Source organism: Daphnia carinata, chromosome 1, assembly GCF_022539665.2.
Source record: "Daphnia carinata strain CSIRO-1 chromosome 1, CSIRO_AGI_Dcar_HiC_V3, whole genome shotgun sequence".
Classification (NCBI taxonomy): Eukaryota; Metazoa; Arthropoda; class Branchiopoda; order Diplostraca; family Daphniidae; genus Daphnia; species Daphnia carinata.
The window spans coordinates 2,247,706-2,275,643 of NC_081331.1; the positions used below are offsets into that span (position 1 = coordinate 2,247,706).

General features: G+C 41.0%; 1 protein-coding gene across 2 annotated transcripts; it reads left to right on the forward strand.

Annotated features, from left to right (window-relative positions):
* Window positions 1-1,899: 1,899 nt before the first annotated feature.
* Window positions 1,900-23,983, forward strand: LOC130691797 (transcription factor Sp9-like). 2 transcript variants are annotated; one of them, XM_057514785.2, is made up of 4 exons: window positions 1,901-2,526; window positions 18,388-18,507; window positions 20,698-21,588; window positions 21,690-23,983. In XM_057514785.2, exons 1-4 carry the CDS (start codon window positions 2,440-2,442, stop codon window positions 22,548-22,550), a joined length of 1,959 nt encoding a protein of 652 aa, XP_057370768.1. In that variant the 5' UTR covers window positions 1,901-2,439; the 3' UTR covers window positions 22,551-23,983. The 2 variants fall into 2 exon arrangements, with proteins under 2 accessions (XP_057370769.1, XP_057370768.1); XM_057514786.2 differs by lacking the exon at window positions 18,388-18,507 and having other exon boundaries at window positions 1,900-2,526.
* The last annotated feature ends 3,955 nt before the right edge of the window (window positions 23,984-27,938 follow it).

The window sequence follows — 27,938 nt, forward strand, 5'->3', positions numbered from 1 at the left end:
TCTCACGCTCCTCCACAAACGAAAAGAAAAATCAAAATATCAGCCAACTATAACGCCTCACAAAATAGTTGATCGGTTCGCTTTTCGAAACATTGAAAAACGATTGCGCTTTTTTTCTTGTTGTAATAATACAATAGGATAAACAGGGGAGGCCGCTTTCCGGTTTGTTTTCCCCCCTCAATTCGAAACGGATCTTCTCAAATCTCTTCAGGGACAACCAAACAGAAAACGTATCGCATTTCTGAGAACATTTTCTTACAAATCCTCATCGACTATCTATCCAGTCAGGGTGGAAGAATGAACCACACGACCCGTGAAATCGAATGAAATTTGGATGTCACCTGAAATCCACACATGCGAGTTAGTACGATATAATCAAAGAGGAGGAAAGAAAAACGAAACGTGAATAATAATGATGATAATAACACGTTATGGAGGATTGACGAGATGACAGTTTTGGCCGGCCGAACCAGTTAGGGCAGTAGCAAAAAAACAAAAACAAAAAAAAACAAGCAAACCACACCTCGTCTATTATATCGTTGCTCCTGTGGTCTGCATATTTATAGACACAGGCAACACACATCATAATAACGAATAAGGTGACAAGGAAATCCCAGCTCCAAAAAAAAAAAAAGAGTCTTTCTCTTTTTTCGTGAAAGAGTAGGGAGGAGAAGAGGGAAGAAATGGGGTGGGCTAGGAGGTGGAAAAGGGAGGATATGGGAGTCGAAGAAGGTGTGGTCCGATCCTCCTCCCTCCCTGAGACGGCCGAGTGACAGGCGCGCGTGAGCCACAGCAACGACCATATTTACATATTATACGCTGCACACCCATCAGTCAACAGACTGTATTTTTTTTTTTTCTTTTCCCATTTTAAGGAGCTCTTTTTACATACCACAGAAAGGTTCGTTTCATTTCTGTTTAGTGGATGGAGGCGAATTATTATTACTCGGCTGGACAAGTCCGTCATGTCAATCATCGTCTATCCTTTGCACTGCACACCAGTGATGATGATGGAGATGGTGTGGAGAGTCTCCTGATAAAAAAAAAGAACGGTGGATAATCATCATCATCCGAGCATCATCATCTATGCAAATTTATAAGAAGACGATCCTTGAACGAAAGAAATTCTACACATTTCCCTATTTAGTATTTTAAAATCAAATTTTTTTTTTACGGTTATAGGAGGAGGAGCTTAAAGATGGGCTTAGTATATACCTATACACGTAAAGAAACAAAAAGAATAACAATTTTTTGTTTTCACTCTTTTCCTTATGGATGGGCGGAGTAGGAGGAGTGTACGAGTGGCCGTCCTCTCGGCATCATTGGTTCCAGCCCTCCTCCAATTGTTGCCCGTAAGGTCTCGCTTTTAGTAGGCTATGCTGGCCCACCAAGTTCTTTTGGATGTTGTGTTTTTTTTTTTTAGGGAGGGTTGGGTGGATGGAGTGGGCTAGTCCGTAAGACCCATGCTGTGTGCCGTACGTGCGTGTGGGAGCCGCCCATTGAACGCCCCTTTCCTCGCCACACCTACCCGAGAGGGTGGCTTCGGTTTATTCTTCCACCATTTTTGATTTTTTTTTCCCCTCGTATGTTTCTTTTTTTACAATTCTACCTTTTGTTTTCTTGTCCCATGTTGGTAACCTCCTCCGGTTCTTGGTTACCACCCCTCACCAACCCCCCTGTGGTGCTCAAATAGCGTGCGGATGCACGTAGGAGAAAGAGGAGGGAATGAAAAAAAAAAAAAAAAAAGGTTCCAAAAAGGAGGTGGATGATGTACCGCCCTCTTCTTCCCCTTTTTGCTCTTCTTCTTCTGCTTTCCTCCTTTTTGCTGTTAGCTCTACTCTCCCCTCCCCGTGCCGTTCGTGGAATGAAAGACCAGCGATTCCAGCGCTCCGACTCTCGGCAGAACTTGCTGAAGCGGCGTCCAGTGCGGGCCGCAGCTCTTTTCACTCTCTCAAACCAGTTTTTTTTTTTTTTTCGTACCTCAATCCTTTCTTTAATCATACACACAAACAACATCGTTCATTGCCTTCATTTATTTTGAAGAACCTTCCGACTTGTGCGTTGGTTGTTTTGTGTTTCTTAAATTTGTTTTTCGGTGATGTGGTGATTCGGTCTCTTCGATCTCCGAAAAAGATTTGCGATTTTTGTGCTTCGTTTTTCCAAAGTGACGGTCGAATTGTTCCATACCGTTACATCCGATCGAGACAAGTGTGGGCCAGTTCTCTTCGTGACTTCTGCCAAATTGTTAATTAAAGAAAAAAAAAAAAAAATTATTTCCAGTTCTGTGACAGCTGGACGCAAACGAGTTTCATCCGTCGGGGACGAGAAGTGTAATCCAAACAACAACAAATACAAGTGCCAAAAGAAACTAGATTGCTCTTGCTGAGCCATCCTTTAAAAAGGCCATCAACAGAAAAAAACAAAAAACAAATTGCGACAATGTTGACCGACGTACCGGGAATGTTGACCCGAGCCGGGTTATACCCACACAGCCAGCCGACGGCGGCCGTCATTCACGACAAATCGGTAAGTCATCATCTTTTCGTTTTTCTCTGATGAATGTCGCGCAGGAAAAATCATATCAATCGTTTTAAATATCGGAAAGGAAAGAGATCTCGTTCTTAGTACAGTTATAGGGCGTCGGCTTCTAAATATTGATCACGTGATTTGAGAATCGGTAAATAAAAAAAAAAAAAAAAAACAGAGAAAGAAATTAGATTTCAAAAAATAAAGAATTTATTATTGCCGACGTGTTTTTTTACGATTCCAATTTTTATTATTATATTCTTTCGTTTATTTTTCATCCCCCCTTTCCTTTCGAAAAATTTCGGTCGCGCTTCGGCCTGTAATAATTGACTCTGCTCATTTGTGTGCGATGAGTATTACACGCGCCTACTGCCGAACTTATTTTCTTTAGCGAACGGGTCCGATCGGTAGACGAACTCATTTGGTCCGGGGTGAGACAGACGGTCGCCTCCTTCTATTCGGCGCCGCCGCTTCCTTCTAAGGGGGGGGGGGGGGGGGGGGAGGAGGTAGTGTTTTGGTACAGAAGAGGAGCAACACATCCAGCAAAAGTAGCCTATCTTTTTATAGAGAGAAAGAGAAAGAAAGGAAAAAAAAAAAAGATGGGGATTTGACCTCGCCGATGGTATAATCATCACCGGCTCCAAACACCTTTTTTTTTTCTTACCTTTCGCCTCAGACCTTCCGAACTGGCCGCTGCCTTTTAAAAAGTAAGAACCTCTCGTGCTATCCGACATAAAAAAAAAAAAAAAAAAGAGTCCGCAGCTTCAATACATTCAGAAAGGGGAGAAGAAAAGGTGAGAGAGAGAGAGAGAGAGAGAGAGAGAGAGAGAGAAAGAAAAGGTTCTTCTCTTTTTTTCCAGCAGGTCGGGAGCCTCGTTCATTGATTTACATTCTAATGACTTGATATTAGTTAGTCCACAGTCCCGCGTCTATTGTATATACATTTTAGATATTTATGCATCATATAGGCTCTCCTGTATAACAAATATACATGAATGGATTTGAGTTGATTATATTTATCTGATCGTATATACATAAAAACGGTGGAAATGCATAGACAATCAGCTCCTTCGATAGATCCAATACATCAGTTTGATTATAGGCCGTTATCCAATTCTTATCGATGACTGAAAGCTGAGCAAACCACCGACACGTTTCGGATCGCATTCAAACACGTCTTTGGAAACAAGAGAAATACAAACAACTGATGATTTTTCAGTTGTAAAAAAATTATCTAAAGTGCGGATGAATTTTGCCATCAGGTTGCGTGATAAACGCGACGAGTTTGTAAACCTAAGCTGAGAAAAAAAAAAAAAATCAAATTCAGCAAAATGAACTAACACGCTCGTCTTTTATAAACTGTAAAAGTGAGCTAGGAGCCTATATTCAGATTTGCGTGCCGCCACGTCGGCTACGTCATTAGCAGCGCGCGGTTTATAACGAGATTCACGCTAACCAAACAGATGCTGTTTGTTTTATCCCCCAACATTCTTCCACACATTTTTCTTTTTTTTTTTTTCTGTCTTTAACGTGTTCCAGGATTTCGGAACATCCTCGTTTTAACAAGATCTTGTCGTCGACTTTGTTGAAGAGGGGGTCCCCCCACTTGTCACCTTCTAGCACAACACAAAAAAAAAGGGAAGGGACAAGAGATTTTTGTGCCGAGATAAAAAGCTAGGGCTATATGTTCTTCGCTCTCCCCCCCTTCGTTTCACTTAACGCAGGGCTTTCGACACTGTATACACAAATTCTTTCTCACATCTTTGTCAGTGATCTCAATCGGTTTGGGTATGCGCATCGACTTCGATGGTGTCGCTCCATTTTTTTTTACGGCCGGGGTATATGAGCATTAGGCTAATACACAGCAGCCACAACTGCGAGGCTTGATGGATGCGCATCCGCCGCTCTGACCTTTTTTTTTTTTTCTTTTTCTTTCTTCTCTTCCTCCTCATTCAAGTGCTTTAAAAATTTAGCCATCGAGAGAGTCGGAAAAATAAGCAATTCCCACTAACTACTGCTTCGTTGATGATTGGATTCGTTTCGATGATCATTATTTGTCTAACTGTATTATTTAAAAGACCCTCAGCATTGCAGACCCATTTTTTGGTTCCCGGCTGGAGTTGTTTAGATTGTTTTCAAATAATGAAACGATTCCGACCACCCTCGTTACAGCTTATTAGTTGTTGGCATCGCTTCATCAAGGCGATGGTCTCCCTTCACTTGTGAAAAGAGAGAATAAAGAAATCAATACATCGGGGAATGTTTTCGATTTTCAATTTGAACACGTGAAACAAAAGCGTGAGCATCTTCTCTACGTAAATGATTTGGGATCTAAAAAAAGATGGGAGCAAAAAAGATTGTGGCCTGTGGGCTTCGTTTTTATATATATCTTTTCGTCTTTTCGATGCTTATTAGTTCTCTGCTGTTGGGCGCCAATGGGGTCCTCCAGTTTTGTTTCTTGTTTCCCGGACTTTTGTTAACTCTTGCGCCCTTTCTTCTTCTTCTTTCTTCCCCTAGCGCATCTTTCTGCTTCTTTTTTTTTTTTTTTTATGAAGCTCAAACTCGTTTTAGTCAGTCTCGGTGGCTGCCACTCGATCATGCCAGCGTGTCACAAACAGGCAACACCATTATCAACAGTTGATGCCTTTTCCTCTCTTTTTTCTTTCTCCTGCTCATCTTTTCTTTTGCTCTCCGAACCGCAGTAAAGTCTCGTTTTTTTTTTAATTCTTCATCGTCTTCACATTCAGTTTGGGCTTTGTTTTTTGTTTTTTTTACAGAGTAAAAGATGATTCTCACACGTTTGGGGTTTTTCAAATGGAAAAACCCTGGCCAAGTTCAATCATTTCGATGTGAACAACACGCAAAAATTGCTCAACTTCCTTGATATGTTCGTATGTCGACATTCATGGGCAATCACCTTCCAGCCATGTTCATTTAGAAAACTGAGTTCAGTTGGATTCGTAGACGGGGCTGAATTTTTTAATCAATCCAACACGTGAGGGTTGGAAACTGTGTCACTAACCTTGTTTTTTTTTTTTTGTTTTGTTTTGTTATTATATTCGTTAATTACGTTAAAGCCCAACATTCTTTTGTGTGTTTGTGTATGGAGAACTGTCATTTTCTACCGAGTTCTAGTCACGGGGTTAGCAGTCGTTGTCACCTTGCGTGTGTAACGTTGATGACTGTATGAGAGTGAACGTCTAAAACTTCCAGGTAGGAGAATGAAGGGCACGTTTACGTCAGCCTTCAAGAGTGGGGGAACAAAAAATGAGAACGAGAAACGTAGACGGTGAAAATAAAAAAACAAAAGTTAAATAACCATCAAGGTCTCTGTTTAGCTTTCTTCCAACTTGTTCTTCGTCTAACATCGTGCGCAAGAAATACACACACACACACAAAAAAGAGGGAAAAAGGAAAGAAAAAAAAAAAAGAACTGCCCTGTCTGTAAATCTCCCATCAGTTATTGCCGAACTATTAGCTGGCCCATAGTCGATAGATGGCCTGAAGCCAAGACTCAAGAACAATAAGGCATGAAGAAGTAGAAAGAAAAAGAGTAGCTGCTGAAGCAGCAGTCCGTTCAATCAGTGGAAGCAAAGAAGTGGTACGTGTTCCAGTTTGCTTTCCTCTAAGAAAAGGCAAAAGAAAATAAAAATAAATTCTAACAGAAAATGAAATCATTTCTGATGTTTTTTTTTTTTTTTTGGGGGGGGGGGGGGGGGGAGAAAAAGGGACTTTTGAATTGAACCAATGCTAGCGTTTTTACTTGGATATCATTGCGGGCTGGAAATTCGATCGACAGCTATGTGCCGGCTGATGCTCATCGGCCGCCGTAACCAAAAGAAGCGGATACATTGTCTCATTCACGTCATATCAAATTTGAAAAAGGGAGAGAAAAAAAAGTCGGCTCGCAAAAAGGACTTACAAAAAAATAAAAAAAAATAAAAGGAAGTAAAGAAGGAAAAAAAAAGGGCTTCGGATGACCGGCACAAGTCTCTCGTTTCACATTGACGGAATGTAAAACTTACGCTACGTAATATGTGTCTAACATGACACAATCATAGAAAACAAAAGAAGAGATATAGTATATTCAAAGCGACAACTCAAATGGCGTACAGTAATATTTATAATTTAGTTTCTATTTTTTCCACGAAAAGAAAGAAACGCATCTAAAGTTTGAAACTCATTACGTTATATAAGCGGAAGAAGCGTAACTAAAAAAAAAAAAAAAAAAACTCGTTGAATATGGCGCCTAAACTCTAATGAGACAGCTGGCCTGGATATATGGAGTAAGCACAGGTACGGTCATGCCGCCGTCCTATAAGAGAAGCTCAACATTTTTTATTTTTTACTCCATCACGCTCGGAATTTCCGATTCGAACCGACACAAATGTGAATAAATGGCTACAGCGTCGGTGTGTGCATCAACACGGCGGCTGCTCATTCGTGCCGAGTGCTGGAGATGTGTGTGTGTGTAACCGGAAGGGGGCGGTCACCCTCGAACGATCCCCTCTCATCTTTTTCATACGTTCTGACGGCCAACTAGGTAAAAAATAAAACATAAAGAACTTCGTTCCTTTTTTTTTTTTTTGAAGGGAGTTGATCTATCGAATTTGTTTTCTTCTTTCTTTCATTTATTTATTTTTGATTTAATAGAAAAATTGAATTGATCAGATTTTTTTTTTTCGATTTTGATGATGCGGATGGAGGGAAGCAAAGCGGAGGTTGCGTGTCGTTTCTAGTCTTTTGGATGATTCTCTTATTCCTGCGTCGGCTGTGCTTTACCTGGGCAAAGGGTGATTTCATCCCCTTCTTCCCTTTTCCTTCTATTATCATGTGAATGAGCCTGTGGGGTCCACCTTTTTCCCTTGTTCTCTCTCTTTAAAAGAGCCTCCAGCACATGTGCACGTATTCCAGTCAATAATAACGTCTAAAAAAAAAAAAACTGAGTGAGAAAAAAAAAAAAAGATCTGAGAGAATACATTTGGATATAATATTCATTCCGTATTAGGTCGTTCTTTTAGTTGCGGTGTGTAATCTCAGTATATACGCGCAGATTGGCTAACAATGTACAAGGAAAAACATCTTTTATGGATTTCTTCTTGCCAACGGCAACGCAAACTATCCTTGCATTTCTACCTATTCGATTTTTTTTTTACGTTAGTACAATGAAAAGAAACAAAAATTTCATGGGAAATTCGTTTACATTTTGGCCTCCCCCTCCTATAAGGATCGAGAGACAACAACAACAACAAAAAAACCAGGACCTTTTTTTGTTTTGTTTTTGTTGGTCGTCATTTGTCGTTTCCGCTTTTATAAACATATTACCACTCTCTTCTCTTATTCAGCTAAAATAAAACGACCATTTTCGAGAAATGCTCTTATAGCCCCTCGCGCCACCATTTTCTTTTTTTTTTCCGATCAAAAACGAGCCAAAAGAAAAACGAAACGCTCGAAAAACAATTGCATTTAATGACACGAAACGGCCGCCGACTTTCTTGATCATATTCAACAGTTACGTTATGTTTTTTTTTTTCTCAAAAGATATAATGTGTACCAAACACCTTATTTTATTTTTTTTTATAGTGCATACATGTTAACAGTACATAATATAATTGGGAAATGAAATGCAATCGACCGCTGAAAGAAAACTTTTCCCCTCAACATTTTACAACTTGGCATTAAAAAAAAAAATTCGTATTGAGCGGCAAAATGTTTCGCTTCCATGTTAGTACATTTTTTTGGGGAGGATTGCCACTTTGATTCGATGTGAATATGGCGACAAACAAAAAATCAAAACGGTTGGCCCGTTAAACATGAGCCAACACGCAGACTCGTATTCAGGTCGCTGAAGTGTCAAATAAGTTCTATTGATAGATATTATTACGGCGAAGGGAGGGAACACGTTACAAAGGAGCCAAAGAGAACGAAAAAAAAAAAAATAGAAAAGGAAAAGTTGGAAGAAAAATTTTTGGCTTTTCTATAGCGTACGTGTACACACACATTCTACGTAACGCACTTATTGTGTATGTACACTACCAACACACACGCAGGGATCCTATTGTGTTTTTGCGGCGTCAACGACCATTTGATATAAAGTGGCAAATTTGTCGCCATAAAATCTCATATTTTTTTTCTCTTCCTTCATTCCACCGAATTATTTAAGGGCCCGTGTATAACCTTTTTTTTTAGGCTGCTATATTTTGTATACGTACACAACGGCCAATAATAAATGGTTTTAGCCTCTCTCGTATTTAGCCCCCTCCCAGTTTTGCAATCTTCTAGCGGTACGCATTTCATTCTATACTCCGTTTAGACACGCCACACACGTTTAGGCCTTATTAAGAAAAAAAAAAATACGTTTACCTTATTTGTAGTTTTGAAAAAAAAATGCATTTCTTTTTAAAGTTGAATAATACGAAAGATTCCGCTAGGCCTTATCGAGTGATAATCATTTTTGATTCGAATTAGTGCTGCCTTGTCGATCGATATTAATGAAGCAGCCCCAAAGGTCCCGCTTTTTCAACGGTTGCATTTATATATATTTTTTTTTTTTTCGCGCGTCATTTGTTGACGGTGTTCCGCGGCAAGAGCAAGCTGCGTTTAACCTTGTTCCATGCGCTGCTGTTGGCGCTTGTATGCCTTATAGCGCAGTGATGGCCGTGGCAATTTGTCCGGTTCTTTTGATTATTCGGCTCATTTGCGATTAGAGCACACTAGAATGAACCGGCCCCCTTTTTTTTTTTTTGTCCAGCCCGTCGGCTTCACTGTTGAATATTGGATTAGGTCTGGGTCCCACCACTAGCAAACAGCCACCAAAGCATATGCCCATGCATGCGTATGTTGATGTGCGTTCCGGGCTCTCCTTTTTTTTTCTTTTCATCCATTTCTCTTGGTCGATTGCGCGGCCTATATATCGCCCATACATTTTGATATTATAAGTCCGAAAAAGAAAAAGAAAAACCCACATGGCAATCAGCTTCATCACCCAATTCACCACACATTTTCAAGAGCTGATTGAAGCTATTCATCGCCATGGTGGGTGTCGCTATAGGCCTACATTTCTACGTCCGTATATTACGTTGGGAAAAAAAACTTTGCATATGTTTAAGGCCTATATATACACAGTATAATAAATAGACGAAAGAGAGAGAGAGAGAGAGAGAAAATGCATAATGAACTGGCGGCTGTTGAGTTGTCTGGCTGCGGCCTAGATGTAATAACATGCACACAGTCAAAACTTTCATGGTCCGCTCGAGTTTTTTTTTTTTTTTCAGCTGCATGAGTCAGTAACAAGAAGAAAAATATCGCCACTCTGCTGCTGCTTATCTATATAAAGAAGAAAAAAAAAAGAAGAGAAAACCTAAAGGGCAAAAAAGGAAGAGGATACATGTAAGGACTCTGTTCTTTGGTTTTTATTCAAATTTATTCCCAGCTGTGGCTGATGATCTATACGTTTTTAACCTAACCTTCTGCGGCCGACTCAAGGGCCTTTCGAATATAAAAGCCTGTTTTTGGATGGTGATCGATGAGAGCCGCATCGAGCCTATAACCATAAACAAGAGCTACATATCTCTCTAGTATTATTATCATTATAATACAGATATAGTTCTAGATATATATTTAAGAACCGAATCAGTGTTTTCTCTAATCTGCGCACATTCAACTGTTACGTTCCTTTGTACGCACACTAAGTAGAAAGCTCACATTGAAAGAATAGAGACTGTTCGTTTTTTTTTGAGAGTGACATCACACAGACACTTTCTTTGACGCTGGGATTAGCGCTAATGTCAATGGGGGGTATGTGCTGATTCGATCGAATAACAACCTTACATTTGAGCAAAATCTAGACAAAAGGATACACATAGATAAGAGCTTGCAATTCACTAATACGAACAGGGCCTATGTTAGCGGCCACACGCTTTGGGGTTGTAGTCATTGTGTCAAAACCAGCTGCTACTAGATTTTTTTTTTTTTTTTTTTTTACTTAGCCTATACCTATTATTTGCCTCTTTTTTTTTTTTTGTCAACTGTCAAACAGCATCGCTTCTTTTGCACTCACACTTTTTACCGAATGGACACGGCCAACCAGACCGCACCTTTTGACACCTTCCCTGCTCGGCTAGGAGAGGGGAGAAAAGAGAACAATATAAAAAAAAAAAAGAGGGTCATCGCAAACAGTTGTCGCGATCCGGCCCTCTTTTCAACTAATAGTTCTTTAACACTATATACGATAATGTTTGTTCTCTCTTTTCTCCGGTAAGCCGATTTTCATCACTTGATTCCGTTCATGTAAGCATGTAACACGACGGCAAAGATAGGCCTACTGCCCTAGCTCGTATGGGGCTAGGGATTTTGCGTTCGCAACATTTGTACGCTTATGTTGGGGGAACGAGCAGCAAAAGGAGGCGGAGTCAGGTACCATAACAGCGTACGGTTCTTCTTGTACGAAACTGTTGATGCTGTTCAGCTCAAAGTTTTGCCTATTGAATTGGGCTCTTTTTTGTGTGTGTGTAAAGAAGAAAAGGAACCCCCGACGATCTTTGTTGGTTTTGTACTCAAGTGGCTGCTGCTTATTTTCTTATATCTACTCAGAATAGAACAAACAACATAAAAGCTCATCGTTGGCGTCATTCACTAAAGATTGCTACTGCTGGTTTAGCTGCCGCCATACTTTTCGGGCAGACATAAGTGGTAGAATCATCTGTTTATTTGTTTTTCCTTATCGTCAGTGGCTGGTTTTTCTTTTACGCTTTCAAACCCACAAAGTATTTCTTCCCATTTTTTTTTTTTTTTTTTTTTTTTACAGCCATTTCAATGTGTTCGCTAAAATCCACGGTATTTTCTAATAGGCCATTTTTCGACACACTCGCCTACCTCAGTTGAGTGTGTACAGTTGTTTTTTTTTTTTTCCCTTTGATATGCTGACAGAGATGTCGACGTTCATCCGCTGCCGTGTCGGTTGGTGCTCCACGGAAGCCAACGATGACACAATTTTTCCCTTCTTTTGAAAACGCGGCACCGTCACACAGACCACATTTTCTATGCAGCAGTTGCGCAAGCACGTCTTTCTTTTTACATTTGTTTTGTTTCGGATGATGCACCAAACGTTAACGTCAGCAGGAAACCCCGAATAACGTTTAGCCTTTTCATTTTCTTCTGGAAACAATAACGACTTTGCATGAAAGAGATAATCCTCTAGTGGTAAGGTATACAGAAAGCAACAGTCAACTACACTATAGGCTCTTGGTTCTTTTGTCGGTAAAATATGCGCGTATGTTTTTCGTTATTGCATGACCAATGAGAATGCTCTTACGTTATTGGTTTAAAGTTGAAATGACATCGATGAATTCACCTTGAAAATCGGTGGACAGAAAGAGAAAATGCGTTCGTAGGAAAAGTGAGTGTAAAATGTTAGGAAAAAAAGATTGGCCTTCATCATCATCATCCATGACCATCATCATCATCATCAACGGCAACACAGCAGCTAGGGCATAAGCAGGGAGCAAAGAAAGAAAAAAAAAAAAGAGAAGCCATGCAACCCCCGCTGGGCTGGACGCGCTTCTGGCAACATTCAAAAAGAAGGAAGAAGAAGAAACGTACATAGAAAGACAACGAAATAATAATAATACTACTACAGGAAAAAAAAAAAAATGAGAAACCGAAAGAAATATATATTTTTTTTTTTACGTAAAGAAAGACGAAGGGGAGAACATAAAATAATTTTCGAAAAAAAAAAAGGAAAGGGGGCTCTTCGCCGCCGCTCCGTCGGAGGTATATAGACTTGCAACAGTGGTGAGCGCACCGAGCAAAAAGGGATGAAGGCGGGCTATATAAAAAACCCATAAGTTAGTCACCTGTCGAAGTTGGAGGAGGTCGGCTGGCGCCGTGTCTGCTGCCCACTATATGTGGCTGGTAGTAGGTATGGAGGGAAGGCTGACGTTAGGCCTATGTCTATACATGCACCGCCTTGGCTGCATTGCCGCCACTCGCTTTGGCACGCAGAAGGGAGACTCGATTGCTTCTTCTATATGAAGCGAGACCAATCAAATCGTCTTCAATCTTGGTTCAATTGTCTTCTCTACAAGATCCTATCTCAAAAAAAGAAAAAGAAAAAAAAATCATTGTTACGTTTCGTTCGCTTCTAAGGTCATTTGCATATCAGCTTCATCCATTCCGGGTGTGTATGTGTGTGTGTGTTGAGGGGTGAAGTTTCAAGTCGAACCAACGTACATCACATAGGCCTAAGTTAGAAAGAAGAAAAATAGATGATGGGTCATCCATCACCACCGACTCGCTGGGGTTTCTGATTTAAACTGACGCCAATGGAGGTCGGTGGTATATTTTTTATGACGTTATATATTATAGACAATAAGGTAATATATGAATTATATTTTTGTTTTCGCAATGTTTTACCGCCAGGACTTGGCCGTGCGGTAATTTGAACGAGACCAAACGCAGTTTTTGAAAGAAATCAACCGCACCTTTTTTTTGATTGAATTTTTGTTTCGAATTGAGTTTAGCGGATTGTTGCGTATCACATATTCCCACATGGTGACTTTCGTTTTAAAATATATTTCACATCGTGTTCGTTCTCGCCATTTCGAGTGCAATGTCGCGCGCTCGCTCATCATCAACTTTAGCCGACCGCAGGTTTTAGATTGCTGAGCAAACACGACATGACAGCCCACGTAGAGAATATAGACAGATAAATGGTGAGGTGGGGCAGCACTACACACACACACACACACACAAGAAGTTGCACTGTGTGATGACGCTCTTCCATATCCAAACCGATGAGTAACAGCTTTTTTTTTAACAGCCATCATCATGTGGTTTTAGCGCCTTTTTTTTTTCTCCCATCGTTCCGTTTCCGTGAGCGGTTGAATATTGGGCCGTTCTCAAGCGTGTAACCATAAAAATAAAAATTTCAAATTGTAAACGAACAAAAAAAAAAAAAGAAAAGAAAATAGAGAACAGTCATCCATCAATGGCCGTCATTAGCGGCAGGATACATCGAAGAAAAAAAATCGATCAGATTAGAACTGGAGTTTAATTGAACAATTTGAAGCACCCGGTTTTTAAAGCGTATTTCTTTTCCCCCCTTCTTTTGCAAGTGGTCAGTTGTTTTTCTTTATAGATATCTTCTTCCTTTTTATTTTTGTAAAAGTGATGGCTCCCAACTGTGCGGAGCTCCTTTCGAAACGGCAGGCGGTCGATGGTTATATACGTATTTCAAGCGCTACCTGCCTTTTCTCTACATTTATATGGCCTGTGTGCACATTACCAATCTATAGATCTATACTGTGGTTAAATGATTGAGTCGGAAGCAGAGTCATAAATTTTGCTATTTGAAACACGGCTAGTCTTAGTGCTAAAACTGGTTAGAGCGTTTACCCTCTTCTACAACAGATCAAGCATCGAGTCTTAATGACGTAATGATCTGATAAGAAACAAAAGATTCCGTGAATTTATGTTGACATTCGTCGTCGTCCGTTCTTATTAGATAACACACGGGCATCGAAAAGCATTCCGACGGAATTAGAAAATCTTCTACTCAAAAAACGTTATCCAAAAAAAAAAAAAAAAAAAAAATGTAAGAGGTTTGTTATAACGAGATTCGACTTGGTTATTGCAATTGTACCGAAGGCGGCGGCACGGAGTCGCGACATTTACATCCATGTCGTCGATTAAGGCGATAAAATATGATCATAGGGCGCGGTGTAGAAGAATAGTGTCGACCTCCAATCTCTGTTCAACATTTCGTTCCTTACTTTAAGTACAACACAAAGAGTTGTAAAGAATATAGTGGCTTCCTCTTATAGTCCCCCGTATGGACTCTTCTCAACTGCGTGTGTGTTGCGTGTTGGGAATGCTCTCCTTTACGACACCCACCGCACACAGTACCACCGACAAAAAAACAAGAAAAAAGGAATACATTTCTAAATGTTGAGGGGACGAAAAATAAAAAACAAAAAAAAAAAAAAAAAACCGCGGCTATGAACGAACGATGCTCCTCCTCCTGAAGCGCATCACCAGCAGCACCTTTTCTCTCCCCCCTTTGCGTTTCCAAAAAAAATCCCTCCGGAAACCGTGACATTCGGTCGTTAGGTACTATATATAGTACACAGTATATATATATATATAGTTTTAAATTTTCTTTTTCTTTCCTCTTTTTTTTTCGACGTAAAAATAATATGTTTTTTAAAAAAATTCTTTTGGGATGTTTGGACGAATAAACTTCGTGCGTTTAAATAAATGTCCGCGGGTCCCTTTTTTGTTTGTTTGTTTGCCATGCGTTTTACTCATGTGTGACCTCTCCAACCGGAGGTTTGCGCTCAGGAGCTGGTATAACGTTGAAATGCTTTAAATTGACAATCGTGATGATGTGAAGCCGAAATCATGTGACTGTCACGCTCGTTAGTTATGTAGGGTATGTGAATTTATAACAAACTGAGGACGTGCATGGCGTGTTTTTTTTCCAAATGAATTTTCTTGAACGGTTTTTGTTTTTTTTGTTTTTTTTGCGGGAGAAAGTCTTTTATTCTTTAATGTTTTAAGTAAAACATTTCCTTGTTTTGAGGTATTTTGTCGAGCGTGTCGTTCCTTTTCGCACGTTCCGATAAGCGGGCCGCCATAGACGTCCAGTATCCCGAGGCGCAATACTCCCGTTACCAACCGAAAATGTGTTAAACGATTTACAATCAACCCGCTTCGTTCGCAAGGGTTTCGAACAGAAGAAGAATTTCTATTTTCCATTGTTTTTGGAATTTAAAAAAAAAAAAAAGAAAAGGAAAAATTGGGCCCCACTCGAAAGAACTCACCGATTGAAATAGCGGAAAAAAAACAATAAAAATGAGTTTATTTACTTAATGAATAGAATTCAGGTATGTTTATAGCCTGAAGGATTCTTACGCCTCTACAAAAGAGATTCTTTGAATTCTAAAAAGAAAGATGAAGAGGAAACCGGATAAGTTCCCTTTTTATTTGAGATTGCCGGGTTCATTCCTAAGAACCAAAAGAAAAAATAATATTTGATTTTTTCCCCCTTTTTTTTTTCCAAATAAAAATTTTTTTTTTTTTAATGGACTCTCTACGTCACTATTAAAGAAACTTACGACTTTTTTCCAAGAGGTCTAAGTCTCCTCCAACCGGCTTTCCCTGATGGTTATGAACATTTTTTATGTTGCCGTGCTAGTCGCCTCTCTCTCTCTCTCTTGCCTTGTGTCTATAAATGTTTCAACCCCACACCGGGAGAAGGGGGAGGGATGGATACGAGCAGCTAAAAGGAGAAAAGAAAAACGCCATTGGTTCAGCTCTTACGGTACCCTCCGCTTGACAACCGCAGCCAGGCAAAAAAGAAATCGTCTCGTTATAAAAAGTAATAATAAAAATTCTTTTTTTTTTCTCGAGGGGCTGAGACAATAGGGAAAATAACAGCATCCCTCCCTTTGGAAAAAAAAAAAAATGGAGAAACAAAACGCGAGGATTGGACAAAAAAAAAACAAACAGAAAAATCAAAATGGTCGGCGATCTAATCACATAATTGGATCGCCGACCAATGGCTTCCTTCCAATAAAACAGAGAAGAACATGTTGTTCTATTTTTCCTGAAACAAAATAAAAAGCGCCATCTTTTCAACAAAAAATGTTCGTTTTACACAAATAGCTATGAGGAGCCTCGCCCCGCTTTATTATCCAAAGTGACAGATAGGAAAAGAAGAAAAATGGTTGACTATATATAGTCGATCGTATCAAGCCCCGTCATCAGACGACCATTAGCGTTTCGTATTTTCTTATCTTATTGAAAAGACATCAAAATGTTAAGAGGAGAAAGAATGAAAGAATGAAGAAAAAAAAAAAAAAAAAAAGCTTTTTCACCTTTTTCGGTAGACATAATTGGTCAAGAGTGATGCCGTATCTTACCGTTAAGAACATCGATGGTAGTAGCTGCCGCGCGACAAAACTGTTTGTTAACTTCCCCCTCAAAAAGAAAAGAAGATAAGAAGCGGCGAGGTGTTCTTACTCAGTTTGAAGGACGTGGGGGGGGGGGGGATGCACAAATGGCCCCGCCATCAAGTTCACACAATTGTTGTGTCCATCTCTGAAAAAGATGGGAATCAAAAGATATGAAAAAAAAAAAAAATCTAGTAGTCATGACGGTCTTGTTGGGTCACACTCGGCGCCTTGATCAATTACCTTTAAAATGTTGTCGCCTTCTCTATACAAAAAAAAAAAAAAAAAATGATGACGGTTGCGGCTCCCGGACCTTCCGTATTTTTTTTTTTCCTTCTTCTTTGTGTTGAGAAAATTGTAAAGAAAATAAAAAAAAAAAATTTGTGAAAAGAAGCTGAGCCGGACGACTCATCGTCGAGGGATGATCCTAATCATCCGCTAGAGCGCTCTTCACTTTTATTTCTTTTCACTAATGGAAAGAGAGAGAGAGAGAGAGAGAGAGAGAGAATGCACACAGTGGATTTGTTCTTTGAAAGATGTTGATGACATTCTGAGAAAAAAATTTTCGAACAAGAAATCCGAGATGCGACTAAGATTTTTTTTTTTTTTTTGGTTGTTGTTGTTGAAGTTGAGTGCGGAGTCGGAACGCGAGTTGATATTCTTATATAATAATGTCCAGCCGACGATGGTAATCCGATATGGATTGGAAGATTCGTTTCGTTGTTATTTGTGTCCCTCACATTTTGAAATCTCATTTTTTTTTTTTTTAACAAATCCCAGATTTTTGGGTTGTGTTGGTTTCGCTAAGAGGGTACGGATCAAATTCAAATCTCGGTTTCAGCAACAGAACTGCCGAGGTAGGGAGCGATGGCTTAAAAAAGCAAAAAAAAATGATACGAAGCGAAATGAGAATGTTTGAAATCGCTACTTGGGGCTAAAATGAATTAAGGCCAATTGAAACGTTTATTGATTCGTAGTCGCTTTTGAATGATAACCGCGGGACACGTTTCAAATGAAAGCTAGACGATTGGGGTGTGACTGTTGAACCTTTTCTTTTTTGTTGGGCGGGTCCGCTCTGGTTGATGCGGACAGAGTGTACATCTATGCATATTGCTCTTCTATTCAAACCTTTTTTTTTTTTTTATATTTCTTTTCTTCTTCTCTCTCAACGAGGAAAGACAGAGAGGGATGAATAAGAGTATGGCGGCTTCGGGGGGAATGGTATAAAAAAATAAAAAAAGAAGGGGGGAATGTTTTCGCCTTGTGCCAGGGCGTGTCCCGCCGATCACGCAACACACAGCAGACACTTCAAGTCTCGACGAATCCCATTGGCCAGTCTGGCCAATCATTTTCTTCAGTCGTTCTTATTTTCTTTCTTTCTCAGATGTAAACTCGTCTTCCCTCTCCGAAGGGATGAATGTTATAAAAATAGGCAACGAGCACGAGATTTTCAGAGTCTGTAGCCCTTTACGCAGCGATATCAGGTTGAAGAGGAGAAATTAGACAAAAAAAAAAATAAATATTGAGCGCAGCAGACACAAAGTGAGCGCGCCCACGTTGACCTTTTCGTCTCCGTCTCGACGAGCAATTAACGGTAATGAACACCCAACCGCTCGATGGCCGTGGCGCGCGTTCCAGCACACACTTAGTCCTTTGCGCATGTAAGATGCTATACACAGTCCTCATCATCATTAAATCTCCCCTGTTTTTCCTTAAGGATTTTTCATTTTCTTTTTTTTTTTTTTTTTTTCGATCCTTCGATTCTTCTTCGAGTCGAAATCATTTTGATAAAATAGCACGATGAAAGTTGAAACAGTTTTAGTTGGATGAACGAAGAAAAGACCAAAAGACCAAAATGTTTTTCATTAATTAACGAACTGGAATTTTGTTATTATTATGGCAACATTAGGCACAAGAGGCTCAGGCAGCGGCGGCTGCAGCGGCGGCGGCGGCGGCCGGTCTGACGGCCGGCGTCCACGGTCTGCTCCACTCCAAATCGAGGCTGTGGCATTCGGAGAAAGACATTCTGGTATGTCCTCTTTTTCTTCTTCATTTCACTATTGCACATTTTTATTTTTTACCCCGACGTCGAAGCTTTTTTTTTTTTTTTGCTTACAATCACCTGCTTTGCCCTATCGACAAATCACGCACTTTGTCATACGACGGACGTGTATAACGATTGACGCGTATGATGATTGCGTGACGACGTGAAAGTGCGGTGCTCTTGACGTTCGAACACGATAGAACTCGATTCAAAAATTGTGTGAAATAAAAAAACAGGGACCGCAAAATCAGTGAAGGGTGAACCGAAAAAGGGACGGATGGTTGACAAACACCAAACCGTGTTGTCGTTTTCAAAAAAGAGTGGCCAAGGTTCATTTAGACCTGTCGCGGTTGCCAAGCACCTTCCATCGACCACACCCATAATATCGGCACTAGTGTGTTCATAATAACAGAGGCCAGTTTGGAAGGGAGGAGGCAGATTTGTTCGAACAATCAACCTTCACGTGTCGTTCAAAACGAGATTACCATACGGAGTCCGATGAGTTTGCCATTGTCTTTTGCTCTTTCTCACACACACACAAACAAATGCGACAATTGTTTTGTTTTGTTTTTGATAGCAAAAAAAGCCGCTTCATCTAGAAGGGCCATTGTTGTCAAACTGAAATAGACCTACCGCAGAGGAAGGCCTTTCTCCCTTGGTTGTCCTCATTTGTGATGTGATTAGTCGGCGTAGAGTATAGAGGCCAACCTAAGTAGGTGATTGACACTTGTCAATGTGAAGGGGGTCAACCATTTGACGAGCCGTTGAACGGGACCACCGTGATTTTCAACTCGTTTTTTATTGACGATTTGAATACCATCGTGGACGGACGCTGTGATGTCATTGTTGAAAACAAAAGAACATCGAAACTTCCCCCATTTTTTTTTTTATTGCCATTCTTTCCTCGTGCTTTGAAAGCCTTTCTACAACACATCGACACACAAATGATGTGTATCAAGTTCATTACAGCCGGGGTGGTCTCTCTGAAACACACACACATGCATAGATTAAATGGCCTATAGCTCATTTTCATTTGCTTTTGAATATCCTCAAGGACCTATTTAGAGAGGCCAAGAAAAGAAAAAAAGGCTATACATATATCTCTCTTTTCTTTTCTTGACTGACTCGTTCCGTTCCATCTCCGCCCATATTTCTTCTTCCTCCTTTTCATTTTATATGCATGTGTTTAAGGAGGGAAGAAAAAGGCCTGCGGTATTCCTTTGAATTTCAGTCCCAGCTGAAAGAGGCCAGTAGGGAAAACTGGACAGCCGCTCTTGGGACACTTGTTTTATTATTATTATTTTTTTTTTTTTCATCCGGCCAAAGAGAGCGAAAACACACAGAGTTTTCCCAAGAAAAAGAAAAAGGGACCTCATCATTGACATGTATAATAGGGGCAACATGTAGGACGAAACATTTGAAATCGTCATCGCAGCGGCTTTTGTTTTATTTCTCTGATATTCTCTGAGGGACCTTAACGGCAGATATGCAATGGAAGTGGGCGGAGGGGAAGGATGTATACTGGTATCTATCAAGACCCGATTTCGTTTGCCCTCCTTTCCTTTGGGTTTTTTATAGCGCGTTTGGTGGCCCTTTCTACCTTGAAGCCGCTAGTTCTTTGTCCTTCTCTCATCAAGAAGGCCGATGTGAGAACATCTCGCTAGTTGTATAGACTCGCACAAGTTTATATGTGTACATAATTTTTTTTTAAAGGTAAGATGGGCCTGAAAAATACGAGAGGGGGGAAAATAAAAGCAAAGCAACCCAACACAAAAAGGCCGGACAAACCAATATTTGAACTTTGGCTTTTGTTCGCTCTGGATCCTCAAAATACGTTTTTTTATGACCTTTTAAGAATCTCCAGAAAGTTCAGAAGAAAGAAAGAAAAGAAGGGTGCCTTCGCATTGGACTGATGGCGGTCTACGATCGTATAAATTCTAATACGATGGGTCAATATCTCTCTATGGAGTTCAAACATTGTTGAAATGCTTAAACGACCGTTTGCCACCCTTTTGCGCTCGTTTTCAAACCAAATGATTACATAATGACGATGTGCTACTACTCTAAAAAGAAAAGATTTATCATTCCAAATCAGCTAGAAATAGCCCCAAATTCCAAAAGATAGAACACATTCAAATAATGGTTTTTTTTATTTTTAAATCATCATTTTTGCAGGAGCATCCAGGATTGAGAGGCACACCGTTGGCCATGCTGGCCGCCCAGTGCAGCAAACTGTCGTCCAAGAGTCCGCCTCCATTGGCTGACGCTGCCGTCGGCAAGGGATTCCACCCGTGGAAGAAATCGTCGGCCGGAGGTAACAACACGAACGCATCCAGCACGACGGCCACAGCCACGAGCGGAAACAACACGTTGGCTACCTCTTCCGCATCGACCGGGGGCCTCAACAACAACAATAACAACAACGGCCAATTCAACGGCGTTCAGAACGGACAGGCTGGCCAGCGGCAGGCCAGCGCCACGACGACAAACACCAACACGTCGGCCGTAACGAGCTTGGGCGCTGCAACGGCTACGGGTCTGGGCATGGCCGGCTATCACCAGAGACCCGGAATGGGAGCTACAGCGGCTGGTTCTTACGGAGGGGATCTGTACTTCAGCCATCCGCATCAAACAGCGGATATGTACCCAAGGACGGCCCACCATCCCTACGAGCAGGCGTGGCAGTTCCAGCAGCACGTCAAACAAGAAGCGGCCAGTGTCAACGGGTCCAGCTGGTGGGATATGCACCAAGCGGCAGCCGCTGGCGGATGGCTGGACATGAGCGGAGCTACGGCGATGCCGTCGCATCACACCTCGGCGATGCACGCGGCTGCGGCCGCCGCCGCCGCCTCGGCCGCCTACTCCAGCGACTACTCGGCCTCGCTGGCTGCGGCCGGCAGCACGGCCCATTTGCTCTCGACTGGACAACACCTGCTGCAGGACACGTACAAATCGATGCAACAACACCACTCGTCCGTCACGGCACCTTTCGGCGTCGGTCTGGGAACGGCCGGACATCAAGCGACGGCCGCGTCCGTCTCTTCCGCCGCCACATCAGCCCATCAGGTAAACACCTTCCTTCCATTCTAAATAGCTTTTATTTTGATTATTCCAAAACAAGAATTGTATGTACTAACGTCAAACATTCGTTGTTGATTGGTCGTTAGGTTCCGTCGCCTCGCTCGTCGCGTCGCTACACGGGCCGAGCCACTTGCGACTGCCCCAACTGCCAGGAGGCGGACCGTCTGGGCCCTGCCGGCGCCCATTTGCGCAAGCGCAACATCCACAGTTGCCACATCCCCGGCTGCGGCAAAGTCTACGGGAAGACGTCGCACTTGAAAGCCCATCTGCGCTGGCACACGGGCGAGCGTCCGTTCGTCTGCAACTGGCTCTTCTGCGGCAAAAGATTCACCCGCTCCGACGAGCTGCAGCGCCACTTGCGGACCCACACGGGCGAGAAGCGCTTCGCCTGCCCGGTTTGCAACAAGCGTTTCATGCGCTCCGATCACCTCAGCAAGCACGTCAAGACGCACAGCGCTGGCGGTGGAGGCGGAAGCGGCGGAGGCACCGGCAGCGGAGGCAGCGGTAAGGGAGGATCCAGCAGTTGCGGATCCTGTTCGGAATCGGAAGAAGGCGCCGATGATCGCGATTGCAACAGCCAATCTGAACCGCCAGGTAGCGTCAGCTCGCCCGGAGCCAATTCTTCCGTCAACAGCCCGACTCCGGTCCAGCAGCAGCAGCAGCAACAACAGCAGCAACAACAACAGCAGCAGCAACAGTTGCACCACCCCCACCATTTGCCGATCGTCGGCCACCATCCCCACCATCCGCACCACCACCATCATAATATGATGATGCTCCAGCATCACACGGACATGCACCACCACCATCAGCAGGTTATGCACTCGCTTCACCATCCGCTGCATCATCATCATCAGCTGGGCATCGGTGGCCACCATCACGCCGGCCATCACCATCACCTGGGAGTCGTTGATGCTGTTGGCGATCACATTAAATCGGGCCATTAATTTCTCTTTATTACTATTATTATTATTAATATTATTATTGTTTTGGCGTGGCGTGGCGCCAAGTTTGAAAACAAAAAATGCAGAACCACTTTTGATTTTTCTTGAAGAAAAAAGACATTAACGGAAACCAAATTTGCATAAAGTAAATGTTGAAAGCACCAATTTTTTTTTTTTTTGGTTTTGTTTTAGATACCAAGCTTGCATTTGGTCCCCCTTCCTCCAACCGTCTCCGAAGGCAACGTTTCTTTGAATGTTTGCCTCTGCTCGCCTCGCCCCCCTGAATGTGAATATTTTTTCTTAACCTTAACTCTAAACTTTGTATGCATATGAATCCCCAAGAGCTGAATTGAATGTCGAGACGTTGACAAAAGCAAAAGTTTGAAAAAGAACAAAAAAAAAAAAAAAAAAAAAAAAAAAAAAAATGAGAAAGAAAATGTTTGCTTCAATCGCGCGAACTTTGTGAAGGTTCGTCATCGCGTAACGTGAATTACAGATATTAAAAATATACTATATGTAAACTATACACACATTATTACCACCCAATCATTGTCTCATGTTTACACCTGTGTTCTCGTATCGTGTAATTGTCCCATTTTGTACTTGGAACTGCCGACTCAATTTCATTTTCATTGTTTGTTTTCCCTTTTGTTCTTGTGCGTGAGTGGACGACTTTGAGCGATCGGCTTCACGACCACGACAAAAATTGAATTTGACGAAAAACAAAAAACAAAAAAAAAACTGCTGACAGTGACAAATGAATCAGCCTATTATTAAAACGATTATATACATATTTTGATTTGATAGTAAAAAAAAAAAAAAAAAAAAAAAAAAAAAAAAAAAAAAAATATGCGATGATGACTGTTGGGCGAAGTATATAACAGTCCAATTTCTCCGATCGTCGACAATGGCCCTCCCAGCAGCGTATTGTGTAATATACATCCTCTACAGTGAGTGAATGTGTCTGATTGTTTGTGTGTGTGTGTGTGTGTGTGTGTGTGTGTGTGTAATGAAAAATGATGGATGATGTGATGTCAAACATGAAACGATTTCCTCGTCTTTTTATTTTTTTTTTTTCTTCTAATATTTCTTCCTCCACTTAACGGCCTGTACAGAATTTGAAAAGGCGCGCCCTAAAATGTTGGCCCGTTCATTTGTTTCTTTTATTCTCTTCGATTTTTTTTTTGTTTTTCGTTTATCATGTGGCAGACACAACACAACATTTGGCAGACAATAAAAAAAAAAAAAACTGACAAATTTGCGGTGACTCTCCCAGTGTTTTTGGTGTATCGGCTTTCTGTCCAATCAGAATTTTATTATTCTTATTATTTTTTTTTTTTTTTTTTTCACTTCTCTATTAAGCTTCATCAAATGCACCCCCCAGACAGGATACAAATGTACGTGGACATGAATTCTTATTTTTTAGGCCATCAAAACTCTCGTTGTGTTGTACCGATTACGCCCCCGTGTCTTTTCCCACACCCACTACACATCGAGGCTCTTTGCCTTGATCGCCTCCCCCCGATTGTGTTGTCTCTTTCCCTTTTTTTTTTTTTTTGGCCACACTGTTTCTGATTATAAAAGTACATACGATGACTCTTTATATATTATATCGATCAACTGAGCTTTGTTATATACACGGTTTTTTTTTCATTTGAAAACAACGGCATGGTTTTCATTGAACTAGTGAACCAAAAGGACCTAACAGTTTTGCGATCAAACACAAAAAAAAAATGTCATGAGAATAGGAATTGAATTTTCGAATCGCTTCGCATCTCATCCATCAAAGCCTCGCTTTTATTTCGTATCTCGCTGCGTGTTTCGATATAATCACGACTATGTCTAGCAACTCATTCAACGCACATATATGCACACACGTTCTGACACACAGATGCTAGTACAATAGCCTTAAAAGGTAATTTTTTGTGTATATTTTCCAAAGACAGGACTCGTCTTCATTATGAGCATGGTCAATAACTCCATCAGCTTTTTTTTTTTTTTCTTTGGCTTTATTATTAACCAATTAACTACATTAGATGAGAGAGAATATCGAGTATGTACGATACAACTTCATCATTCTGTAATAGTCCTCTGTGCGTGCCTATGTTCCGTAGTGAAGCAATTTAAAGTTGATGGAAAAGCCAAAAGAAAATTGTGATAACATCGGGACCCGACAAAATGGCGAGGCCGTGACCGAAACAGTGCGCAACACGCAATAGTTGGGAGAGACTCTTCTTTAACGTTCTAATGGAACTTGTACGCACGTAGAGAGTCTGTTCACCTTTTTTTTTCGTGTTTTATTAGCAAATGAGCACAGATCTCATTTGTTTCTTTGCTCTTTCATTATCGGAATGTAATGCTGGCCGTTAATTTGGTGTTGGGGAAATGATAATGGAAAACACAACAAAAGGGAAAATAGACAATGGGATCACCGTGGAGATGAAAACACATCGGCCGTATTGTCTCTGTATTTAAAAAAAAAATAATAAAAGTATATTTAGACACACAACACGGCATTAGGGAAGGCTGGCCAAAGAGGGGCGGTACTTTTAGTTGACTTCGGAGCAAATCACGAGCTATAAGAAGCCCTAGTAAAAAGAACGACCCCCCTCTCCTTACAAAAAACAATCCTCTCTGGAACTCTGGAACTTTAGTTTTTTTTAAAGCGATGGATTAAATTAAAAATTAAAAATAGGTTAGTAATGAAAAAAAAAAAAAGAACAAAGAAATTAAACATTTGCTTATCGAAATCTTATAAACGTGTACGCCACCGAATTGAACAACCAAAAAATGAAGAGAGGCCCAGAAAAAAAAAAACACACACACACAAAAAAGGAACCTTTTGTTTCTTTATTTCTTTTTATATAACTCGTCCCGCTTATAGTTTTTTCTTTTTTTTTTTTTTTCATCTTCTGAAACAAGAAGAAACCCAGGGAAAAAAAAAAAAATTATTCTTGGTGGTTGCGTCTTAACGGCGCCGCCGCCGCAGACCCTTCTTTTCTTGCCTCCCACCTACCCTCTTATACCTTTTCTTATTTTTTCTTTTTTCTTTTTAAATTTTTATATACATAAATGGCGCCACGCGTGCCCGCGTCCAAAAGGTATATGCACACTCAAGAGCCTACCCTTCATTCTTCTAACTTTTTCCCCTCACCCGTTCTTCGACTTCTTTAGATCGTCGTCGTCCTTTTCTGTGAGCCATTGAAGAGCAGCGGCGGCCATTGAACATCACGACGATGCCCGAGGCTTTGAAAATTCTTAATTTAAAATAAAAAAATGAAACAGAGGGTCGGGGGGGGGGGGGGGGGAGAAAGAAATAGATGTAGCCCTTTCTTTAAAATCTAATCCCGGACTTTTTTCGGATAGGCCTTCCGCGGTCTTCCAATAGAAACACGCCCTTTTTTTTGTGTTAGGGTCCCATGTCTATTCCCCTCAACTAAAGGAAAACAGTCCCCCCCCCCCCCTCCTCAACCTCCTTCATCCCCAGTAAGAAAAGTCGGCATTTCTACGTAAGGTGTACCTGCCGTGTTTGTTGTAATAAGCCGGCCTGTAAACAAGTCGCAACGTATAGAGAAACTCTTCTATATCCAGATACAACCGTAAGGCTTCCGTAACACGGCAAATTAAATATTAGGGCGCAGGATAAAAAGTCCTAATCAACCGTTATTTGTTATTCTGAATAACAGGGACGGGGAAGAAGAAAAGCCTTTTTTTTTTCGTGAAAATGACACGACCGCGTGACATTTAGCGAAAAGAAAAAAAAAAACACACGCGACCCGCCTCGCTCTATGTTCATTTGCAGATTGTTTGTCATACACACTTTGTTGCGTGTCGTAAGGTAATAAAACATAGTTGCATTTCCGGTTGGAATGCCATCATTAGCCGCCAACGACAAATGATCATAATAAAAAGAGGTTTGGCATTTCTGCAATTCAGCGGCCACATAAAGTGTCTGCGTGGATGTGGATGTGTATATACGTATTTTGAAGTGCACGCCAATGTTTGGAACGAAAACCGTTTGAGGTTTTCGGGAATGACCGGCTTTTTATTATTTATGGTTCTCTCGCCAGGTTGGCACGCACGCACAGCAACAGGAATTTCAACTGTCGAATTTGTTAAACGGATTTCGTTAAAGGGCTATAACGTTCATCGAATGTTGGAAAATGGTACAGGTGCGCCCAGTGCCTGTTCCATTTCGGAAGAAACAAGCCATAGGGGATAATCGTTCTTAAATAACGGGCCAGCGATAACAAATGGTTTTAACCGGCTTAATATACTCGCTGAGTTAGTGAGTCGTTCAACTGTCAATGTCAATGAGAGTCAAACAAATTTTTGGTTCTTATTCGTTTCAACGAACGTTCCCTCCCAAACAATCTACGCCGTTTCTATACGCTAAATATGCGCATAGTAGCTGCGTATAGTTTTTTTTTTACGTACACTCGGCTATAAATAAAAATATCAAAGAACTAGACCAGCCACAGTTTTCGGTTCGAAAATAAAAATGACAAGGCCTTCAGACAGCACCTGTAATTAAACATCACCTCCTCCCTTTTCTTTTCTCCGAAAATAAAAGTCTAAGAATCGCTTCGAACTTTAAAAAAAAAAAATGGCTAAATTACACAATGCTTCTTTTTTTTTTTTTTCTTATTTACTGTGTATATTATAGGCTTCTTCTTTTTTTTTTTTTTTTATCCTCCCCCTGTTGCGCAAAAGGATCTCACCTTTCACCGGTCGCACCGCCGCGGAAGTTGTCGCTGATATGGCGGCGGCGGCGTCGGGCGGCAGAATATGATGACACCTCATGCGTCTTTACCTAAAAATTCAACCCGACGCCGTCACTATAGACACAAAAACATACGATGGGTGTTGCTGGGGCTTCGAATGATGCAGTGCGCAACGCATATTTTATTATATTTTATTTTTTTTTTCGGTTCTTGAATTTTGTTTGTTGCGGTAAAAAAAAAAAAAAAAAAATAAAAAAAAATAATACTGGCGGTAGTTTTCCTTTTGCGCAAGATTCTTTCTATGAGGGCACATTATAATGCTGTTATATACTGAATAATTTTTGCGCTATTCCGATGAAGGCAGACGGGCCCCAGCTGCTGGCCAACAGGAAACGGCACGACATGAAATACAAGCGGGGGGAAAGCAAAAAAAAAAAAAAAAAAAAAAGGAAGATGAATACACAAACAACCGAGCCATCATAATTCACTGGCTTAGAGTTGAATAGATAAAAGAGAAATGCAAGGAGACGGAAGACAGAAAACATAGACGCAGACGTGATCACCATCAGTCATTAATAAGCTGTTAAGCCATTCTTTAGCTGTGTGTCTATCTAACGCACGGCTAAACAAACATGGCCGATTAGACGAAAGACGATGGCCAAAAAAA